Source organism: Schistosoma haematobium, chromosome 4 (assembly GCF_000699445.3).
Source record: "Schistosoma haematobium chromosome 4, whole genome shotgun sequence".
Lineage (NCBI taxonomy): Eukaryota > Metazoa > Platyhelminthes > Trematoda > Strigeidida > Schistosomatidae > Schistosoma > Schistosoma haematobium.
The window spans coordinates 8,132,755-8,156,032 of record NC_067199.1 but is presented as its reverse complement, the minus strand read 5'-3'; the positions used below and the strand labels follow the sequence as shown (position 1 = coordinate 8,156,032).

Sequence of the window (23,278 nt, the reverse complement as noted above, 5' to 3'; positions counted from 1 at the left end):
ATGGTTGAGATCATGAGTCAATTGAAGCTAGATGATCATGGAAAACCTGGAAGCATTGGACGGCCGTTTCATCCTGTTGTGAGACTCCTCAGCAGCGCCTACCCACTTCAGATATTAATCAACGTATGCTTACTAGTGAATGGCTTCAAGAGGTATTTCGTGGAGCTCTAGTGTGAAGCATTGACCAGTGGAGTTTAACCAGGTCTGTTGTGAGATAGTAACTCACAGAAGACGGTGGCGCAATTTCGTGGATTAGCTGAAGTTAAACATTAACACTGTTTGATGCCGGCTTAGTCTTCTAGACGTAAAGTGTTCACGCGTGAGACCAGTATGTATTAGGTTCGGATCTCGCGATTCAGGATCGTGAATGCGCACTCCTGACGAGTCCCATACTACAGTGAAACAGCCGTCCAGTGCTTTCAGGTTTTCCATAATAGTCTACGTTCAACTGACTCATGATCTCAACTATTACAATTACAATTATATTCAAAATACCCATTTTGAGAAAATATATGTTTATACTAAATTAAAATACTGCAATATTTCCTAGGACATTTTACCTTAAATGCTTCAAAGATTTGTAAGGTCCACTGCATTTTGTTAAAACTTATTCTATTTATAAAGCTTATTATTCTTTTTTGGTAATCATATTCCAACCAGTATTGATTAATTACACATAATTGAGAAAAACAATACATACAATTACGTGCTTCTTTAGATAATTTTGTTAGAAATTTCGTGACTAAAAACTTAATATGGAGTAATAAATTCATGCGAGTGATTTTGTCTTAATCAATTAGATTGAACTGTATATACAGTTCGCTAAATAGACATTAAGTAGACTAGCAAAATAAAATTCTTTGAACTCGGTATACCAATTAAGTAAACTAATATCACAGTTAAATTCATGAATTGATCTATGCCTTACCACCATCGAAAATCTGGAAGCACTAGACGGTCGCCTCGTTTTAGTATGGGACTACCTCAGCAGTACACATTCATAATCCTGCATGCAAAACTCGAACCAAGAACCCTCTGTCTCGCGTGCGAACTCTTAACCTCTACATCACTGAGGCAGCATCCAATAGTGTTAATGTATAACTTCGATTAATTCATGATCTTGCTCAACCCAATATCCATTGTCTGAGGTGGTGGTTGGATATACCGTTCCCTACAATTTTGAAAACTAATAACTGAAGTGATTCAAAATATAACCTGTAATTTTGCTACTATAATTTGCCTACAGAATATATTTCATAAGTACTATATAGTTTGTTCATTTTTCGAAATAAATAACTCAGAGAACAGTGGGCTTAAATACTTTTACACAATCATTTTTTACTGTGAATTCATTTATTTCAGAGATATTCCTTCCTAAGAAGGTTCGGACAATGTCAATCATAAGAATTACAGATTTTCTAATGTATAGATTACCTTAAAGAAATTGATAGTTTAGAACGTTACTGTAAATTAACTGATGAAGATTTTGTTGAAGACGTTCACTTTCAGATAATGGTTACCGATGTTCATGCAAATTTATTATTGGAAGAGTAAAAATTCAAAAGAATTTATAGTTACATGTATTCTTTTTTTTATATTCGATTGTGTCTTCAGCTTATAGAAACATCACACAAATAACCACGTATTGTCTCATTTCTTATCCTATATTGAAAAGCTTACAATGTATCAGACCTTTAAAATAATCCCCATAATCTGATGTAGAACAAAATCAAATCCAATCTTATTCTACTTCAATACATCAAGTAGTACAATATGACACAGGTAAAACTCAGAAACATGACAGTTTGACAAATCAACAAAGCACTAGTATGGGGGTTGTGGAGATTATTACGTTTTTGATTGAGATCATGAACCGATTGATGTTAGACCACCACCTTTGGAAACCTGGAAGCACTGGACGGCCGTTTCGTCCTATTGTGGGAGTCCTCAGCAGTGCGTATCCACGATCCCGCTCGCGGGATTCGAACCCAGGGCCTTCGGTCTAACGCGCGAACGCTTAACCTACTGGACCACTAAGCCGGAATCTAATGGTGATAGTGTCTAACATCAACCAATCCACGAAATCGCGCGACCAACTTCCATTGTACTGAGGTAGATACCTGTCTCTACCCGACATGGATTAGCTCCACTGATCACGGCTTCTGACTAGAACTCCGAGAATTCCCTCACGAAGCTAGTCACTAGTGAGCACATGTTGATTGCTAGTATGGGGGTTATTACGTTTTTGATTGAGATCATGAACCGATTGATGTTAGACCACCACCTTTGGAAACCTGGAAGCACTGGACGGCCGTTTCGTCCTATTGTGGGACCTCAGTACAATGGAAGTTGGTCGCGCAATTTCGTGGATTGGTTGATGTTAGACACTATCACCATTGGATGCCGGCTCAGTGGTCCAGCAGGTTAAGCGTTCGCGCGCGAGACCGAAGGCCCTGGGTTCGAATCCCGCGGGCGGGATCGTGGATGCGCACTGCTGAGGACTCCCACAATAGGACGAAACGGCTGTCCAGTGCTTCCAGGTTTCCAAAGGTGGTGGTCTAACATCAATCGGTTCATGATCTTAATCAAAAGCAAAGTTTAATAAAATTTGTTTTCTCATCTTCACAAAAGTAAACTATAAGAGATATACAGTGTGTTCATGAAGGTGATTATCTAAAGTGTTCATAACTCAACATGATATAAAGAAGGAATACAATAAATAATCAGTTGATTCGATAGGTTAAGGAATTAAAAATTTGAACGTTTTCAAATTATCAAAAGTAAAATGACAGAAAATATTGATTAAACCAAAAACAAAATCTAACATGATTTGAAGGACTACCAAAATACTAATTTCAAATTAGTGATAATTATAGCAACTCACGCGCAATTGAGTTTGTTCTCATTTAATTCGGTTAAGCCCTTTTGTTAACTTATTTAGCGGACAAAGTCATCCGTACTAAAGCAACTTATTGTACCTTTATCATTGTTGTGCTTGTATGCTTGAACATTGCTTACCGCCTATGCATAAATTCATTCTGCTAGCTTCATTATTAGTTGCTTAGTTGATTTGATGATCCATTCATTTCCCTATATATATACATGTACATTCAACACTCTACACTCGGTTCACTGACTCACTCATTCGCATCATTGCATTGTGGTCTGAGTTATCTGCCAATAAAACTGTATTCACAGCTTCTCTTTGCCTTCTGATCTCAAACACCGTTGAAGATTATATGATAACGGTTACGAGGATGATTGAGCAACGAAGCACAGCCACTACATAATCATGATATAATAATAAAAGTTGATCAGTTCTAAATAACCTAAAACACAACATTCATTACTCCTCAATGTGTAGGTAAAAGAACTTCCAAAATCTTCTGGAATATCCATTATTTTGATTTGATAGAATTCTCATTAATCTTCCGATTTGAGTGTTAAGTAATATATATATATATATATATATATATATATATATATATATATATATATATATATATATATATATATATAGGAAAACAATATTGTTATTCATTTTTGTATTAGTCGTTTGAATATGCCAACTGATGTTTAGGATTGCAATTGATCGGTATCTTATTGGCATATGTGCATCCTGTGAAGATGGCCTTGATATTGTCTTAAGTCATAAGCATTATAATTAAAGACGGATGGTGGTTAGCAGCGGAAATCAAGACGTGCGTTTCGTCCTATTTGAGACTTGTTGGGTGGATGTACCCAATAGCCAATGATAGCCACCATCCATTTCTGCTTATATAATACTTGTAACTTAAGTCGATATCGAAGCCATACACACAAAATGCACATATACCAATAAGATACCGATCAATTGCAGTCCTAAACATCAATGGTAAGATTCAAACAACCAACACAAAAATGAATTAGACTTCACTCCATTGAATAATGTAGTAGCTATCTGGACTCATTGGCTATATGGATAATGAGAACTGAGCGAACGGTACTGGGTTTAAGTCACGTAATGAACATCAACTCTAGGATGCAGGTACATCTATCTGACGAGTACCAAATAGCACTAATCGCGCTTCGAGGATTCTACTGATGACCACCATCTATGTTTGCTTATAATGCTTCAAGCAGTATTGCGTTTTCGACCACTATGTTTGCTAACTAGTATTTTGGTGGAAATTTTGTGATAATTATATAGTACCTATCCTGGAAGTTATCGAATAAATGTATATATCATTGCATAACTTGTAACAAACAAATGAAGTTATTTTTGTACACAATTAATAGATTTTCAAACATGAACATGAAAACAGTTTACATTGAGAAGAATGATTTATCTGTATGATGTTTATATATAAACATAAGTGTTCTCAGATTATGTGAAAGATTGTTTAACTTGAATCTTTTGAAAAATGTACGTAAAATTGTTGTTTTTTTGTCAACTGATCGATGCAAAATTCTAAGATTAAATTGTTGTTTATATTAATTCATAAGTCGTAAATAAAGTCTTCTCCTTGATCGATGAAATATGATCAACACTTGAAAGACTGAAATCGTAGTTGTAACGTTTTAGATTTAGTATCTGGGTGACGTAGGTTAAAATAGAACAGAGATTATTAAATTCTTCAAAACATCATGTGTTCCAACTTGTATAAAGCTTAAATTTACAGTCACTTATTGACCATTCCAAGCTAACTCAATAAATCTTCCACCGATTGTTATGCGTTATTTAATATAATACTCTGTTCATACTGATTTACAATACTTAGCCTTTGTTAAATCTAGATCATGCAATGACAAGACATTGTTGATCGGAATATGATTCTAATATGGATTTAAAATAATATAAATTAACATGTCCCCTTATTTGTGTGAAAAGTATCTTGTTGTTTAGGAAAAACTATTTCGTCAAGTATAATTATCATTGTCTGTTTTATATATAATGAGGTAAGTAGGCATAAAAATCACTACACGATATTAAGGAGTTAGCATTGTGGGACTATTGTGGGACTCTTCTGCAGTGCGCATTCACGATCCCGCCTGATGAGATTTGAACTCAGGATTAATTGGTCTCGCGCACGAAAGCATAACCTCCAGACCACTAAGCCGGCATCCAACGGTGTTAATGTCTAACTTTAACTAATCCACGAAATTGAGCGACATGTCTACCACCGTCTTCAGTGAGTTAGCATGTATGTTGAAAAAGATATGATACTATAGAGTTATCATTCAAGTATTGTTAGAGGTACATAACACATGTCCCAACCATCTCAACTGGTGAAGTTTTACTACTTAATCATTTGATTTGCCATCCTCACCCAGTAAATCAATTAATGAAGTAGTGGAACGTCTTTCTGTTCGCCCAAGTTCTAATATTCTGAATTCTTTATGTCCTTACCTTTTTTTCTCTTTCCAAATTTATTTCACTGGATTATACTCCTTAAATAACATCTTCAAACGCTAATGTTTCCGATTACTGCTTATACTCTTACTATATCTACGACTATGGGATTTGAATCGGCAATTTTATCTGTGTGCTAAAGTGGTATGGAAACTCGATCTGATGTGCGTACTTACGAAGTTCTACGTTTTTGATTGACTGACTGACTGTTGGAGGTACTTTAAACGACTAAAATAATTTAATATTTGTCTTATTTGTCTACTTAAGTGTTAGTGTAAGTAGTTTTTTTTATTCAAACGTTCCAACAATCAATAAAGTAAGGAGAATATGCACTAGCTAAAAAGGATTTTTATGTATTACTATTGTTCGGTAATTTTTATCTTGATGACTTTAGTAATAAGGTGTGTTTTATCTTTCATTCATCATACTTTAAGTACAGGTTGATGTCTATTTTTACATAAAATCATTTTCTTTTTATATACAAATCTCAATCAACTTTCAGTCTTTTCTTTTTTGCTTTAATTGACTAAGTTTTTATTTATATCATAATGTACTTTGTGTCAACTAATTTGGAAGTAAACATCAAAAAGGTGAATAACAACTGGAAAGAATTGTCCAGGACACAGTTCGATGAAGAATGCTGGTGGGTGGTCTTTAATCCTTCATGATGGGTAACAGACGTAAGCAAGTAATAAATAGAAATATGAGAAACTGACATTGTTTTGTATTTCTCAAGTGTTTTACATAATTTCTTTCAACAATGAAGTATTTTTTTAACAAATAATTATGGACGTTTATTAATTTTTAGTGAAAGTGGGATTGTTTTCTAATCTGTTTAGTTTGAACACATAATTGTCTGCTATTTAGTTTTGAAGTGGGATTTAAAGACAGTATTGCGTAATAAAACCTGAAAAGTAATATCCTTAAACTGATGAATGTAATACCGTTAGTGTTATTAATTTAATGTAGCTTGAAAACAAATAGTTGAAGTTATTTAAAATAGACATAATTATATGACATAGACATTATAAAAAGATCAATCATAGTACATAAGTCAGTTATAAACAAAGTTGATCGTAACACATGTAATTATGATGATGTATGAATCACGAGTTGTTGTTTTATATGAAACGTAAATTTCATAGAAATGAAGTCCACTTAGTGTTGTTTACATATATCTTCCGATTGTTATTTAGGACTGCAATTGATCAGTCTCTTATTGACATATGTGTTTCCTGTGCTGACTGCCTCGATATTGCCTTAGGTTACAAACTTAATAAGTAAAGATGGATAGTGTCTAGCAGTGGGATCCAGGACGCATGTTTTCTCCTATTTCAAACTCATCAGCTGGATGTACCTACATCTCAGAGTTGATGTTCACTATGGGACTCGAACCCAGTACCGTTCGCTTCAAAGGCCATCGCATTATCCAGTTAGCTACTGATTTTCGATAACCATTTGCAATAGAGTGAAGTTTTAAATTCATTTGGAGTTTTTGTCCCAGAGTGAACATCAGCTCTGAGATGCAGGTGCATCCAGCTGACGAGTCCCAAACAGGACGAAATGCGCGTCCTGGATTCCACTGCTAGCCACTATCCATCTTTATTTCATAGGAATTGTTTATAAATAATAACCAATATGAACTCTGGAACCAAGACCATCTAGCGGTTTTCATCAATCTATGTCTGATCCATAGTTATAAAAGCGTTATCGTTTGGCTTCATTTCTTGTAAACAGATATCGTACTCAAAACACATTGAGTGAGGACAATTTTCTCAAATTGTCTTTCGGACTAAAAAGGATGGTAGATGTACGAATTGTGTTACTGGTAAAATTTCATTAATCGTGCAAATTTTATGATCATATAATAATAATGCGATTATGATAATTAAAGCACTATTTCTAGCTATTTGTCATCTCTTTTCAAACAAATTTATTATTCACTGTCAAATAGCCATTATTTTAATGTTGCATAAGATGAGTTCTGTCAGATCTGTATTATTTGATGACTTTTCTCATTAAGTATTTTTCATTTATTTGGATTAGAATTATTAACACTTACCTACAATTGTAGCAAATACAAATACCCCAGTTAGATATGATACAATTGTGAATGTAAGCCTAGAAACAACAAATAAGAAAATAAAGAGAAGAGATAATACATTTGTTATCACCATGTAAATTTGTTTATAATAATAAGTAAGATAATGAATAAATAATTTCTTGTACTGACATGACAACAGTACTTAGAAGTATCACATGACGTACACCTAATGAAGATGCTCATTCCACTAGTAATGAAATAAAAGTGAATGAAATATATTTTACATGCATTTTCTAGACAGATTACTGACGTTCTTCTAGAAACTTCTTATTTCAACAGGTAACAAAGTTATTAAAGTGCAAAGGATGAAACATTAAAATAAGTATAAATATACAAAAGTAACTATGAATAACAATTCATTTATATAGAACTGATTCATTCAATTCATAAACTTAATTGGAACAAAAATGAGCACATGAAGGTTTGTGATAAACAGAGGAAAGACTATAAAATAATAAAGAAAATTAGACCTTTTCACAACATCTAAATGTTCGTCGTATAAACAAAATGTATTTCACACACACACACACATGCGCACAAAAAGTGTTTACATTACAAACAACATGTACAATTTGATAAAAATAAGAAAACTAATAAACATACACAAATTATAATTGAGTTGAGTAAATGAAGACAATTCAGGTAATAATTGATTGGAGGTCTGCTTGAATATCTGGGCCACCTGTTCCTGTCATCTAGATATTTCAATAAGTTATCTGTTTTCCTGTTTGTTTCAAAACACATCATTATGTCTATTGAGGGTACAACCTATTCAGGCGCATTTATGAAAATTTTACAACCTTTCGCTGTACAGGTTATAAAAAGGTACAATCAGTGACATCAATGTGGCTGGCAATATGCATTGAAACGTGTTGGGATATTCGGAAAAATATACCAATAACTATCATGTTGACTCTAATGGTGACCTTGGACTTTAAATGGAAATTCCTTATTGGTCAATGTTTATTTCACTTGTTAAATATTATACAAATGTTGTTTTCTATTTCATGGTACGATACGGTTTGTTTGATTGGTATGTAAACAGAGTATGTCTGAAATATAATGATTCATATCTCAGAGGCTGAGACTTGCGTTCTGGACTCAACTGGCTGGGCTAGACAGGGAAGCTGGGTCAATCGGACTCTAGGTCGTCCTTACGTGTTTTACATGTCATTGATCCGATCGATAAACACGCTGCGCATCTAATCTGCAGTCCACACGTTACAACAAAACGAATGAGCATTATTCAGATGTTGATTATCGAACTGGTAACATCTAACTGGCTATCACTCAGAATCGATCAAGAAATAAGAAAAGGAAAGTTATTGAAATACCTTGCTCTAGAGATTCTATATTGTACGAAAAATGTAATATTGAATAAAGCCTGTAATAATAATAGTAAGAGTATGGAAAAAATCCTTGCAAAAATTCAGTTAATTATATCTTGGAATCTCTTTGAGGTATACCATTCAAATTATTTATGAAATTACGTGACTACATTGTAGATTATAGTAATTACCAGAAAATGTAAATGATATTTTCATTATCTTTGAAGAAACTGTTGACCAAAAATACATTCATCTTTTCTACAAACATATTTCAATCTAAAGAAAGGATTATAATACTGCTTAGTTCTCAATTGACATGAGTGGTACAGTAAATCAGAAGAATCTCAACATCAGAAACTTTATTTTCAAGTTCCTGATTAAGATTTTTTATCATATAATCAGTAAATACATCAGTCAGCCAGTCAGCTACAACGTGGGACTAGGCACATATATACATCGTTCCTAGTTGCCACACCTCATTAACACAACAAGATGAACATCGGATTCATGGAAGTAGTTAATTCAGAGGTGGTAATATATAACAGAAAGATTTCATATAACAACATAGTACAGGAAGAAAGAACTAGTTCGTAGAAAGAAAGAAAGCTTAAAGGAAGACAGAGAGTGTATACACCTACACCATTGTGATCGATTCTCAGCCATGTCACCCAGAGTCTCCAACCATTGGTTACGACAGTCATGTGGACCCCAACCAAGTAGTCTGTATCTACCAATAAGGCTAAGACTAGAAGTTAGTGACTTTATAGACTGATGCCAGGTTTTGGTTTGGCCACCCCTAACTTTCTTCCAACCATCTCCATCATTAGTCACTTTTGCAAGTATATACCATCGACTATTCAGCGAAAAAAATGAATTATTGATTAAAAGTTCTGACTTAAGAACAGATACTTAACATGATTCATTAATTGAAATGCGAAAACAACAAACTGTAAATCAAATTGGTAATTTGTAAATCCCTATGTTTTCTAATTTTTTTTTAAAAAAAATAAACAATCTTTAAAAATTTATTCAAACTTTTGTTTACCGCTTTATTTGATTAACGGTTTTCATTTGATTTACATATCTCTTGTAAATATGTATATATGTAAGTGAAATATAGACTGATATTGTATATTTTGTAATCATGTTAAAAGTAGTAGATGGTTTGGAAGAATATCAGATTATTTACTTAGAATAAGTTTCAGAAAATAATTCAATCCTCATTTTTACTTCTTGCTAATCACAGAAAAATACTGTCAAAAATCTCTGTTCAAACAGCTTATATATATATACTACTGAAATTCGAAACAATTTCCGAATTAAATTATTCAACACATTATTCATTGGATAAACTAATAGTTGTAAGTAAAGACGGATAGTGGCTAGTAGTGGAATCCAGGACGCGCGTTTCGTCCTATTCGGGACTCGTCGGATAGATGTGCCTGTATCTCAAATTTGATGTTCACTCTAGGATTCGAACCCAGTACTGTTCGTTCATGATCTCATCGCATTATCTACTTAGCTACTGAGTCTTTATAGCCACATACTTGTGCATCTTTGATTATAATACTGGTGAGTTAAGGCAATATTTAGGCAATATGTACAGTATGCACATATACCAATAAGAGACTGATCAATTGCAGCCCTAAACATCAACGGAAAAATTTAAGTAAACAGTACTAAGTGAATGTAGACTAATATTTATTTATAAGAACATTGGTAAATATCTCCAGAATCATTAACATATATCTAAAACATGAAGTCTATAATTCTTGATATATAGTTCTAAATTTTAATTGTATCTTGATTTCATAATGAATAGATGTTATGTAATATTTTGAGTGAGTTGTTAGAACTATTTAACAGTAAATATATGTTTAGTATGATGTAATTAGTACATACAAAACTTGTCCAATTGTTAATTTCCCCCCTTAATAATGATATGTAATTATTTAACATCATAAGGGGTTTTTGTGGATATTATAGTGATTTAAATAATTGAGATCATGAGTCAATTGAAGCTGGACCACCATGGAAAACCTGGAAGCACTGGACGTTGAATTTGAAGTTAGGCTCAAACACCACTAGATGCCGGCTCAGTGGTCTAGTGGTTAGGCGTTCGTGCGCGAGACCGATAAGTCCAGGGTTCGAATCTCGCGAGGTGAGATCCTGGATCCCACAATAGAACGAAACAGCTATCCAATGATTCCAGGTTTTCCATGATGGCGTAGCTTCAATTGAGTCATGAACTCAACCATTGAAATGTAATTATTTATTAATTTTTCTGTAAAAATAAATGAAATAGATTCCTTTTATCTTAAATATTTGATTGTCGGTTTTCTTTGAGTAAAAGTGTTATTTCAGAAACTAAAATATTCCATAGAATGTTCGTAACAAACATGCTTTAATACAGTAAATTATAATGAAGAAAAATACAGCATTCATTCATGCAACAACTATAGTGTAAAGTGATAAGACATTGATAAAAACGAAAACATATTGAGCATACCATAAATTCGACACTGAATTCTCATGATCACGAACACTAGATAGGTAATTATAAGAGAAAAATAAATAACAGATTAAGAATAAATTTAATAATACGAGGTTTTTGTATTGGGTTGTACACTTCTATCTGTTGCTTAATCTTTATTTGTCTATTCACAGCTCGAGAAAGCTTAATCTGGCTCAATTTTTTTTCTGTTTCAACATTACTTGAAACCAAATATCTAGGTCGAATTAGAGTAAGCAAGAATACAAGTGGGAACAACCAAATGCATAATTACAGAATCGTTTAGTAAAATCTGAGAACTATACAGTAAATAATTCATTTGCAAATTACCCATCAATTGTCTTAGACTTGACTGTTCCTTCGTTTCCACACCAATCATTCTCTGTTCTCATTCTCTTCTTTTCGATTTTTCTAATCTTCTAATGCTAGGCATTTCACTTTTGATTGGTGATACATACTACTTATATCTGTCGACTTCAGTAACGCACATCATAATATTATGTATGACCCTTTGTAGTTCAACAAAACGTTTTTTGAATTTCTTAGTAATAAATGATGTCGTTATTACAGCTCCTTAGATTATTGTAACTCAATTTTTTCATTCTTTTTTCCATATAGTATGGTTACAATTAGTCATGTCCATACTACAAATTAGGACTTTAGAAATTTAAGAGGACAGTTAATATATTTCTTTTGTGTAGCTTAATTTATATCTACTTCAAGTCAAATGTACTGTTGAGCTGATAACTTATCTACTCTATGCACACACACAAACGATCTATCAAAAATTATAATTACACATAATGAATAAATATTGTGATCTGAAGTTCTAACTTAATAATGACCGAATTGATATTGTCATATAGATCTGAAAGTAATTACGAATAACAACATAATATCATTAATACCAAAGTAAGAACATAAGAGTAACATCATAAATAATGCAAACATGTACCGAATAGCGAAATCATTTAATGAAATACAATATCTTATGCAGACATAGAGTTTGTAGTGGCTTTGTTTCATTAATCAATTATCTCGATAACCGTTATAATATAAATCTCAACCGTGTTTGAAATTAGAAGTTGAAGAAATAAGGCAACTATAGTTTATTAGCCGATAGCACAGACCACAAAGATATAAACACATCGAGCGTATTTGAAACGAAGAGGCGAATAAGTATATATGAGCAAATACATAGGTGAATTTATAGTCAAATTGCATAAGAGTGCAGTAAGCAAAACCAAAAGCTAATAATAAGATTTGAGTACACACATACATGGGGAGTAGGATGAATCATCGAGTGATATTTAAGCAGTCAACATTTTAAAAAGAGTCTGTCATGTGCTCTAGTGATTATAACAATACAAAGAAATATGCGAATTGTTACGGTTCAAATAACATTTCTCTTAAGTACGTGAATAACAGGGCTTAATCAAAAACTAACCATAATCGAAATTGGTTGTAGAATAGTTTCTATAATTTTCCTCATCATAAAATTTATTAAAAAATTGTATTCAAATGAATAATTCCTAGATGACTGTTAAATTCCAGTGACTAGCTTGTTAAATCTTGAAATAACGTCATAAAAGTATTTTTCTTCAATAAGTAAGGTTAAAATAAAACGTATGACGTTACAGTAATTCACACTGACAATGCGTTGTGATCCAGTCGGTTAAGCGTTCGCGCACGAGACTGAAGGCTCTGGGTTCAAATTCCGCGAGCGCGATCGTGGATGCGCACTGCTGAAGAGTCCCACAATAGGACGACACGGCCATTCAGTGCTTCCAGGTTTTCAATGGTGGTCTAACATCAATCGGTTCATGATCTCAATCAAAAACGTAATAATCTCCACAACCCCTATACTGATAAATATCAATAATAGTTCAATCAGTCATGTTGTAATAACATATTATCAAAATTACTGAGTGCTTGTTGAACAAAATTCATCATAGTTTTAGTTGTGATTTAGATCTCACAGCATCGTTTACCTGACAATATTACATTTCTTTAAATTCTGTTGTTAATATCTAAAACAAATAAACAGTGTATGCTATTTTAATAAATAACAATGCTTTTCGTCATCTTAATTTTTGACCTTTAATATCTATGCATTGTTTTTGATCTCCAGTTGATCGTAGATACACCCTGTTGAGAAACTGCTAGCTAAAACAAATAGCGGTCTACTAATTCCTACTTTTTAATGATTGTTTCAATCATCCAATAATCATCAGAAAACCATAAATTGAAATATCTTATGAAAGCTTTACATTCAAAATACTAATTCCTTTTTATTCCCTTCTTTATACATACTACTGAAATTTAACAACGAATAAAACCTCAGCTTAACATCATTCATGGGAAATTTCAATAATTCAAATATAATGATAGAATTCATCATATTGAATTGTTATTGAAGTGAAAATAAGAAACTTTTCCTTAATAGATATTTCCAAACTTAAGGTACGATACAATTTCGGTATTAAAAACACATACGAATCTTACAGGATCTTAAAAATTCTGTTGAGTCGGTTTCCGAAGACTACAAAGGAGCCTCCAGAAGCCCAAAGAGTTCCAGCCGATCAGAACATGATGGAGCTTTCTAGAACATCAACGTGGCATGCTACTATTGGTCAGTGGCGGATTGGCCAAAATATAATGTTGATTTACCAAATACAAATATCTATAAATACCCGTGATTTTCTGTACACTTTGATTCTTACCAAATAAACACTTCTCCAGCTTTTCTTCTGTCCTCTGATTTGCGACGGTGAAGTTCAATGTTCAAGTGTCGCAGTCGTAAACCGTATTCTACGTTAATCAAGTACCGAACTTAACAAATTCAAAAGGTTTTAATGGGATATAATGCTAGTAGTCTATGACTGGAATCTTTTGAACACCGACATACCGATCACATTTTTAGCCATTCGCATATTCACCTCATTAATTATTCCCTATGAATATGATAGGAAAGCTAATAATGAAAATGAGATCGTTAAAGAAGAAATTTCCTACATTGAATACATACTTTTATTCAGTTAAAGATAAAACTAATGTCTAACTAAAAGTTTCTGGCCTATGTAAAAAGGCTAGTATGGTTTTACGTTGTAAAATCATTGCATATTTTGTGTACTATAGCGTGCTGGGATTGAAATGCGTATACATTATATATATTTAGTACGGAAATGAATAATAGTCGCTTATGTTACGCAGAAAAATAAGCTTTATCTTAAAATCAAGTGAGTTCTGTGACCGTCTTGTCGCTGAATCAAGCTAACTAACAATATGAGTTTAGTCAAAATAACCATAATGAATGAAGTTCCTGATCCTTTAATAATAACAGATAGTCAGCTGTGATTATATTCAGATTATATTGTTATTACTAACTACCTATTCGTTAAGCAAGATTGTGTTTAGCCGTATAGACTAAGATGCTGGTATCGTCTTATTTGGAACTTGTAGGCTGGATATATTTCTTTCTCATATGATAAAATCGAACCTAGCCAACATGACTGTAGCGACCTCTGAAATGAATTGCAGGACTTTTGTGGTGTGTGCTACTTATATTAACATAAGTAGTATATGATGTTAGTCTTGAACAGAATGTCTGACAGCAGAGAGACAAGAGGATAGAACAGTAAAGAATGGAAACATAATGCAATTTGTATGAAAATGCAAGAACAATGAAGTCTGAGTCATTTTGAGACAATTGGTGGACATTTTGCAAATTAAGCATTTACTTTATGATTGATAGATTTTATTACCAAGTCCTCTAATGTCGTGTCCACTACGCTTTTACTGAATGTAGTAAAAGTATATCGTATGATACAAGAATTCAAACCATTGGCTGTTATTCGTGCTGTGTATTACGTAATCACTTTTAAAGGATTCTAATATTTACAGAACTCATATACTGTAACGTTCGGTTTAATGTGATTAAGATTATGTTAGGTGTGGACCAATCTAAATTTAAGTGAATCACTGAACTGTACTTAAGAAATATCCTATCATTAAATAGCATTCTATCAGTTATTTTCTTACTATCATATTAGTATCATATGGTAGGCCTTTTCTTATTTACCCTTCATTCTGGTATTGGTGGTATGTACATTTTCATATATGTTGGATGGTGAGTGATGCACTTTTAACTTTACATTCATAATTGGTTTGTAAGAGTCAACGATTTACTATGGTTACATTCTCTCAAAAAATAAACTGGGTTATAATGCCTATGATAAAGTAATTGGACAGTGCACATTTACTGAAGATTAAAGAAAGTAACATTTGAACAGTATTTGGTAGCACTTAAACTCTTATCATTTATTATTATTTTTTATTTTCCAAAGAAGTGAAATAGTGATTGCTGAATACTCTAATCTTATTTTCAGTAAATCAATGTTCTTTACAATATCAATTGTTGATTAAGTCTATAACCTTTGTCATGAATATTAGAAATCCAACACCCAAGGAAAAGTATTCAACTGAACAAACAATAAATAGTTGATTATATATTTCAATATACGTTGGAAACTAGTTTCAAACAGAAGATAATAATCTGTTATCACTATTCTTTATGACGTAATTAATCACCAAACCTTCCTTAGAAACAGTGTAGATTTGTTGAAGATACATTTATATACATATTTTAATTGTTTTTGGAAAACAAAAATTAGTTTCTCACTTGAAAACTAATGTATAAATCTATATGTGGACTTTGTTCTTTGACACTATCTCTATAATTTGACATTTGATTTTATCTCTATGCATTATAAATGAAAGTACGTTTTGAATGATTATAAGAATGTCAAGTTTTGTAACCATATGTTACTTTCCAATTTTTTTTTGAAAACTGTATTATTAACATATGTTAAATATGTTTACAATGAAAGTCAACAACATCTCTCATTAATTGAGTTTTCAAAGGCACTTAATTAACATGGGCCGCATTCCTACAATCGCAGAACATATTGAACTCAAGACAACTGTCAACCAATATCAAATTCACAATCCTCAATATGAACTTCAAGACAGTTCTACTGTACGGAGCTGAAACTTGAAGAACTACTACAACCATCATCATGAAGGTATAAGTATTTATAAATGGTTGTCTACACAAGATACCCAACATCCATTGGCCGGATACCATCAGCAACAGCCTACTGTGACAGAGAACAAACCAGTTTCCAGGTGAAGAGAAAATTCGGAAAAGGCGATGGAAACGGATAGCACATACGTTAAGGAAAACACCAAACTGCATCACGAAGGAAGCACTAACTTGGAATCTTGAAGGGAAGAGGAAAAGAGGAAGGCCAAAGAACACATTACGTCGGATAATAGAAGCAGATATGAAAAGAATGAAAGTGGAAAGGATTGCTTGGGACAAAGTTGGATGGAGTGTGTTAGTGGGCGTAACAGGAGTAACAAGCGTAAGTAAGTAAGTAAGTAAGTAAATTTGATTAACATATGGATTAGACTTAGGTTTATAACTTTCAGCCATCACATGTAGTTGGTTTCAATATAATTCAACATAAAAACATTCGAAATCATCGCTCGAATGTTACTTGATTTCATAATATTATCTGTAACTATCTTTTTATGTGTGATTCTACTGCTGTTTTATGAAGGTTTTATAGCTAATTTTTTAAAACATTCAAGCTTTAAAAGCGTGTAATTTAAATACAGTTAACATTTATGAAAAGTTAATTGTATCTTTGTACTCTTAGTCGGTGTAGACGCCAAAATTTATTCTTAACAGACATACATCTGTAAGAATCATAAGAATCTAATGAATAAATTGTATACATAACATAAAAATATAATGTAGCAATAGTAGTAACAATATCAGTAAAATCCGTTATAACAATAAAATTGTTAAGTTAAATAGGATACAATATCCAGGTGCAGAAATTGAAATGTTTATGAAACTGCCATTCATATTCTCCAAAATCTATCTTTTAAAGAAAAAAATCTGTGTATAAAACACTCAGATATGTCCCAAAACAAAAATCCTAACCATGGATACATAAATAAGTGATACATCCTAAACACATAAAGTGTAGGATGTGAGTTTTATTGTGTAATAAATATTTAGTTCAGAAGGGTTTTCGTGGATATTAAAGTTATTTCAATGGTTGAGATTATGAGTCAATTGAAGGTAGATCACCATGGAAAACACGGAGGCATTGACAGCTGTTTCGTCAGATTGTGGGGGTCCTCATCAATGCGTATGCAGTTCCATAATTGTTGACCACTATAGCAGTTCATATACATTCGAGTTTGTTAACATTTATTTGGTTAAGTCCTTTTGTTAACTTATTTAACGGACAGAATCATTCGTACAATAACAACTTATCTATACCATAGCACCTTTGGTAATGTTGCGCTTGTATGAATATGTATGTTTGAGTATTGCTTACCGCCTACGCACATATTTATTATGCTAGCTTTAATGTTAGTCGCATAATTGATTCGATGGTTCATTTATTTCCCTATATATATTTTATTTCTATTCATTGAATTCGCACGCTCCCTCGTTCGCTTGCTTTTCAGCATTAGCCTATCATTCTTGTTTTGCGTGTTTTTGATTTTGGTGATCTGTGCGTCGTGCATTAATCAACGCGATCAACAATTTGTACTCGTCTTATGATTTTTACACCGTTAAGAACATTATCTCGTAACGGTTATCCGGACCGACTGTTTACTAAGTTTAGGGATTATATCAAATACTGACCACTACACCAATGTAAAATTTAAACACAAGATTATCATTTCATGCAATAAGTGATTATGGCAGTAGAATAGAATAGCTGATGACTAAGCTTGGAATATATATAGCAACTAATTAACTTTTATTCAATACTCATTATGGTAGTTTTAACAATAAATGGATGATAAATGAAATACAATCTCATATTTATCTATAATTTAGGTCTATATGATCATGTTCTCGAAATAAATCTAATGTTTTGTTAAACACATGTGAAATTCAACTATATTTAAGTATCCATTGTTCTTTTTATTCGTATAAATTTGATTAAAACCTCACATAATTTTGATTTAAACTTGGAAAATGTAACATTTTGAACACCAAATTGTGATCAACTAAGTTTTTAGTTTCTTTAGGTTAATGCTGAACTATTTGTCTGTAAAGATGATTTATGCAAAGTAACAAAACTAGCGCCTCTGTGCTTTATTGAAGTAATCCCTTTAAAAAACATTTTTCTGAACAATTAATTTTAGTTTTAATAGTTGAGATCATGAGTTAATTGAAGCTAGATCACCATGGAAAACCTGGAAGCACTAGACGGCCGTTTCTGTTGTGAGACAGTAACTCACTAAAGACAATGTTGGATGAGTGGCTCAATTTCGTGGATTATTGGAAGTTAGACATTAACACCACTGGATACCGGCCGGCTTAGTGGTCTAGTGGTTAAGCGTTCGCTTGCGGGACCGATAGGTCGTTGGTTAGAATCTTGCGAGGCAGGATCGTGAATGCGCATTATTGTTAAGTCCTACAATAGGACGAAACGGCCTTCCAGTGCTTACAGATTTTTCATGATGATCTAGTTTCAATTGATTCATCATCTCAACTGTTAAAATTACTACAATCTCCACAAAACCCCTTCTGATAAATTTTATTTTTCCTATGTAATTTTCATTTTCTATATTCATATTCTATATATAAGTTTCAAAATGTCAAAGCTTTTATCATCCTTAATTTCTAAATTCAATATACTGAAAATGATTTCACTGACTTATAATAATCAAACAAATTCTAATCTACTTTGAAGTTTTAAAAATAAATTTAATTAAGAAACTATCAAAGTTTGTCATGTTCAATCGATGAAATGATCACTGTAATTTTATGATACATCTTAGATCATATTGACATAAAGTCGAATTTGTTGAATATCTGGCGTTTGTTTTTCTTTTTTTTTGTTGTTGTTGGTAGAATGAAGTAACTCTTTAGAATAAATAGTTCTGACAACTTAAATTAATGTCATGTTTAATATATAAAATGAAATTATAAATGTATATATTTATCTATCACGCGAACTAATGTAAAAAATAGCTTCGAACTGTTACTAGGGTAATACATGATGAGTGTGTGTACGTTTAACACTACAAAAACAAAATAAAAACTTCAGTAGAACTTTGCAGTATAATACATAAATAAATAATACACAGTCAATAAATATAAATTATAACAAAGAGTATAAACAAATAATAATACCGTTTGTTCATAGTTTCTTTATCCGACAAATTAATTCTAACTGCACTTGTTGTGATAACTAACTTCTGATTGAAATCATGAATTGATCTATGTTAGACCAACATTGAAAACTTAGAAGCAGTGGACACCGTTTCGTCCTTGTATGGGACTCCTCAGTAGTGTGCATCAACAAACCCGCATGTGTGACTCTATTATGGGACCTTCGGTCTCACGCGCGAATGCCTAACCTTTAGACTACTAAGCCTGTATCCAATGGCGTTAATGTTTAACTTCCAACAATCCACGAAATCGCGCGACCATTTTCTATTGTCTGAAATGGATGTCTGTCTTCACTAATCTTGATGATCTAGTGAGTAGCCGTTGGATGCCGTTTCAGTAGTCTAGAGATTAAGAGTTCTCACGAGAGACCGGAGGTTCTGCATTCGAATCCTGTGTGTGAGATGGTGAATGCGCACTATTGAAGAGTCCCACGTTGGAACGAAACGACCGTTGTTGACAAATATAACTATTATCAAAATCTAAATAAAATTTCATTTATTTCATTTCAGTAATTAAATATTCAATGTTTATTTCCCGTTGTCACATTTGTATCCTGTACTAAACATAACAAAAGCACACTACTTAATAATTATGTAATAAATTAAATAATTTAGGTGAGTAAGTAAGTAAATGATGATGTAATAAAGTGACTTAAAATATTTTATTTATCCCTACAGACTGAATTTAAAACCATAATAAGTTGTCCAAAGCATATGCTAAACTAGTCAAAATATATTAATTATTCAGTACTAATATGGACCAGGATGTAGTTGTATTCGAATGTTAAGCACTGGCCATAAGAAACAAAAAATTGGATTATGAAAAGCTCGACAAAGTATTACTGGAGAATTGGTTCAGAATATAGTTAAGCTATTAATAAGCTGACTTATATAATAAATAGAACGGCCGTTCAGTGCTTCCAGGTTTTGCATGGTGGTCTAACTTTAATTTACTCATGATCTCAACTACTGAAATAGATATTCGTTTACTGGTTTCATAGGTCAATTCCGCCTGTAGTCCCTCTAGGGCTACTACTAGTCCGAAGCTCAGATGAAGGATAAGGGATGGTCATGAGGTTAGCGACCTCATCCCATAGAAAACTAACTCTCTAAAAAATAAATCAAACCATTTTTTTAATCAAACATATTAAACCATAATTAATAGTCCATCACAAAAATTAACGAATTATACTACCTGACCATATCATAGAACATACATTACAAATCATGGTTCGAAGATAATATTCAATTGTTTAAAGACGAGTTTTAAACTTTTACTCAATTATCTAATTGTAGTTAAACAAACGAGATACGCTATAATTGGGACAAATTCAGTCACCATAGTGATGATTCCTGTATTTAGGTAGACAGTTGAAAATTCCCTAAATATCGAAAACAGAAGTGTGGAAAATCCATATAGATACGTTGGTTTATATCTAAATAAAATTCAAAAAACCGGTAAAATAAATTCTAAAAAATCATTTAAAACGAAATGTAATACAATTTAAATATTGCTGTCAATTAGCTTAGTCCCAATGAAATTGAAGAGATAAAATTTCATTGGTCTTAAAAAAACCATACTTGATTGATTGTTAGTGTATATGAAGTATTTATTTTCGACAGTTGAGATCACGAGTCAATTGAAGTTAGACCACCATGAAAAACCTGGAAGCACTGGACGGCCGTTTCGTCCTATTGTGGGACTCCTCGGCAGTGCGTATCCATGGCCCCGCCTCGTGGGATTCGAACCCAGGACCTATCAGTCTCGCGCCAGGCGCTTAACCAACTAGACCAATGGGCTGCCATCCAGGTTTTTCATGGTGGTCTAGCTTCAATTGACCCATAATCTCAAGTTTTGAAATCACTACAATCTCCACAAAATTCCTTCTGATACAAATATTTGTTTATTCAAATTTTTAAAAGAAATGTTAGTTATATTTATTCATTTCGATGTTTCCTTCTCTTTCATAGTTGAGTGTTAGAATGATTATCGGAAGGGGTTTTGTAGATACTGTAATAATTTCAATGGTTGAAATCATGAATTTATTGAAACTATACCACCATGGAAAACCTGAAAACACTGGATAGCCGTTTCGTCTTAATGTGGGACTACTCAATAATGCGCATTTATGATTCCGCGCGCAGAAACCAAACCCAGGACCTTCAATCTCACGCGCGAACGCCTAAACACTAGACCATTGAGTCAGAATCCGATCATGGTAATGTTTAATTTCAATCAATCCACGATATTGTGCGATCGTCCACCATTGTATTCAGTGGGTAACTACCTCACAACAGACACGATTTGACTCGACTGACTAGAACTGCAGAAAACACCTCTTGAAGCCAGTCGCTAGTGAGCACATGATAATTATTGGCAGGATGAGGGTTTGTGGAAATTGATTTTTAAGCTAGACGAAACAGCCTTCCAGTGTTTCCAGATTTTCCAATGTGATCTAGCTTAAAGCAACCGACTCATGAATTCAACCATTTAATTACTACAATTTCTACAAACCCTAATTCTGACAATATATTGTAATTAACGGTTTATATCTAAATATAAAAGTCAAGATGCGCTTTATAAACTCAATTGTCACATATACTCACGGATACAATTTCATCATTACAATTTATTAATACTATTTATTCCTAAAACTTTCTTAGGTTCAATGTCCAAGTAGATATGCCATAAGATAGTTAAAGTTCCATATTTGATAGAATAACTGTTTTTGATAGAATATGACTAGTTACTCTTAATGTATTACCCTGACCAAAAACACTGCTCTTTACATAGACTAAGATAATACATTCTTGTTTCAATGGTTAAAACAAATGTTTCCTATTAAGTAATCAAGAAATTAAAAAAAATAACTATTGGAAGAGGCTCATTGTGTTATTAAAGAAAAAAGAAGGTAATTCAACGAAGAAAATTTCCTTTTCAACGATTTTAGTCACTTAATCTGTATAATCATATTTATGGTTAACTTTATTCACTAAAATAATAGTCTATAGTGAGATAGTGTTGAATATTTATTACGTCATAAACTGTTGAAGGAAATCAGATATTGAAGAATAGTTATGTAATAATCGGTTAATAAAAAAGTAGTAAGATGAAGATCATTTTCCACTTGTTAATCAATAAGAAAAGAATAATTAAAGTTGTAATAACGGCTAACTAGTAGTTGTGAATATAGTTGGAAAGAAGTTGAAGAAAATGATGGATTATGGAAAATAGAAAGGAAGGCTTAGACAATGGAAAAATAAGGGACTGAACATAGTGTTTCCATACACAATGATTAGGCTTGAAATGTTAGATAGTAATTACCACTGCTGTACATAAATTTTTTGTTTGCATTTCTTATGACTGTGTGTATGATTATGAAGAAGGACTATGATAGGATTGGGTGACCAAAATTAACTGCATGATTCAAAACCGAGCTTTACACTAACTTCTGTAATAACCTGTAAAATCAGGCAGCCTAAAGCTCGAAGATGCGTTTCAAAAGAGCTCTCTACGTGAGACCACATTATTTGATTTCACCACAGACTCATAATATAGCAAATAAAATTAACCATAAATTAGATTGTACAGCTTAAGTAAATGAAGTCGTCAAAATGGTATTTTGGGGCTGACTTGTCTTTATTCTTCTTTGATCAATGAATATTTATTT

At 32.6% G+C, this 23,278-nt stretch overlaps 1 protein-coding gene across 1 annotated transcript in view; it reads right to left on the bottom strand.

Annotated features, from left to right (window-relative positions):
* CNGA3_2 (Cyclic nucleotide-gated cation channel alpha-3) overlaps nt 1-23,278 on the bottom strand; it is a 56,477-nt gene that overhangs the window by 20,033 nt on the left and 13,166 nt on the right. Inside the window, exon 2 of the mRNA XM_051215560.1 lies at nt 7,455-7,513. Coding sequence (XP_051066093.1) covers nt 7,455-7,513 — 59 coding nt within the window. The remainder of the gene's footprint in view (nt 1-7,454; nt 7,514-23,278) is intronic.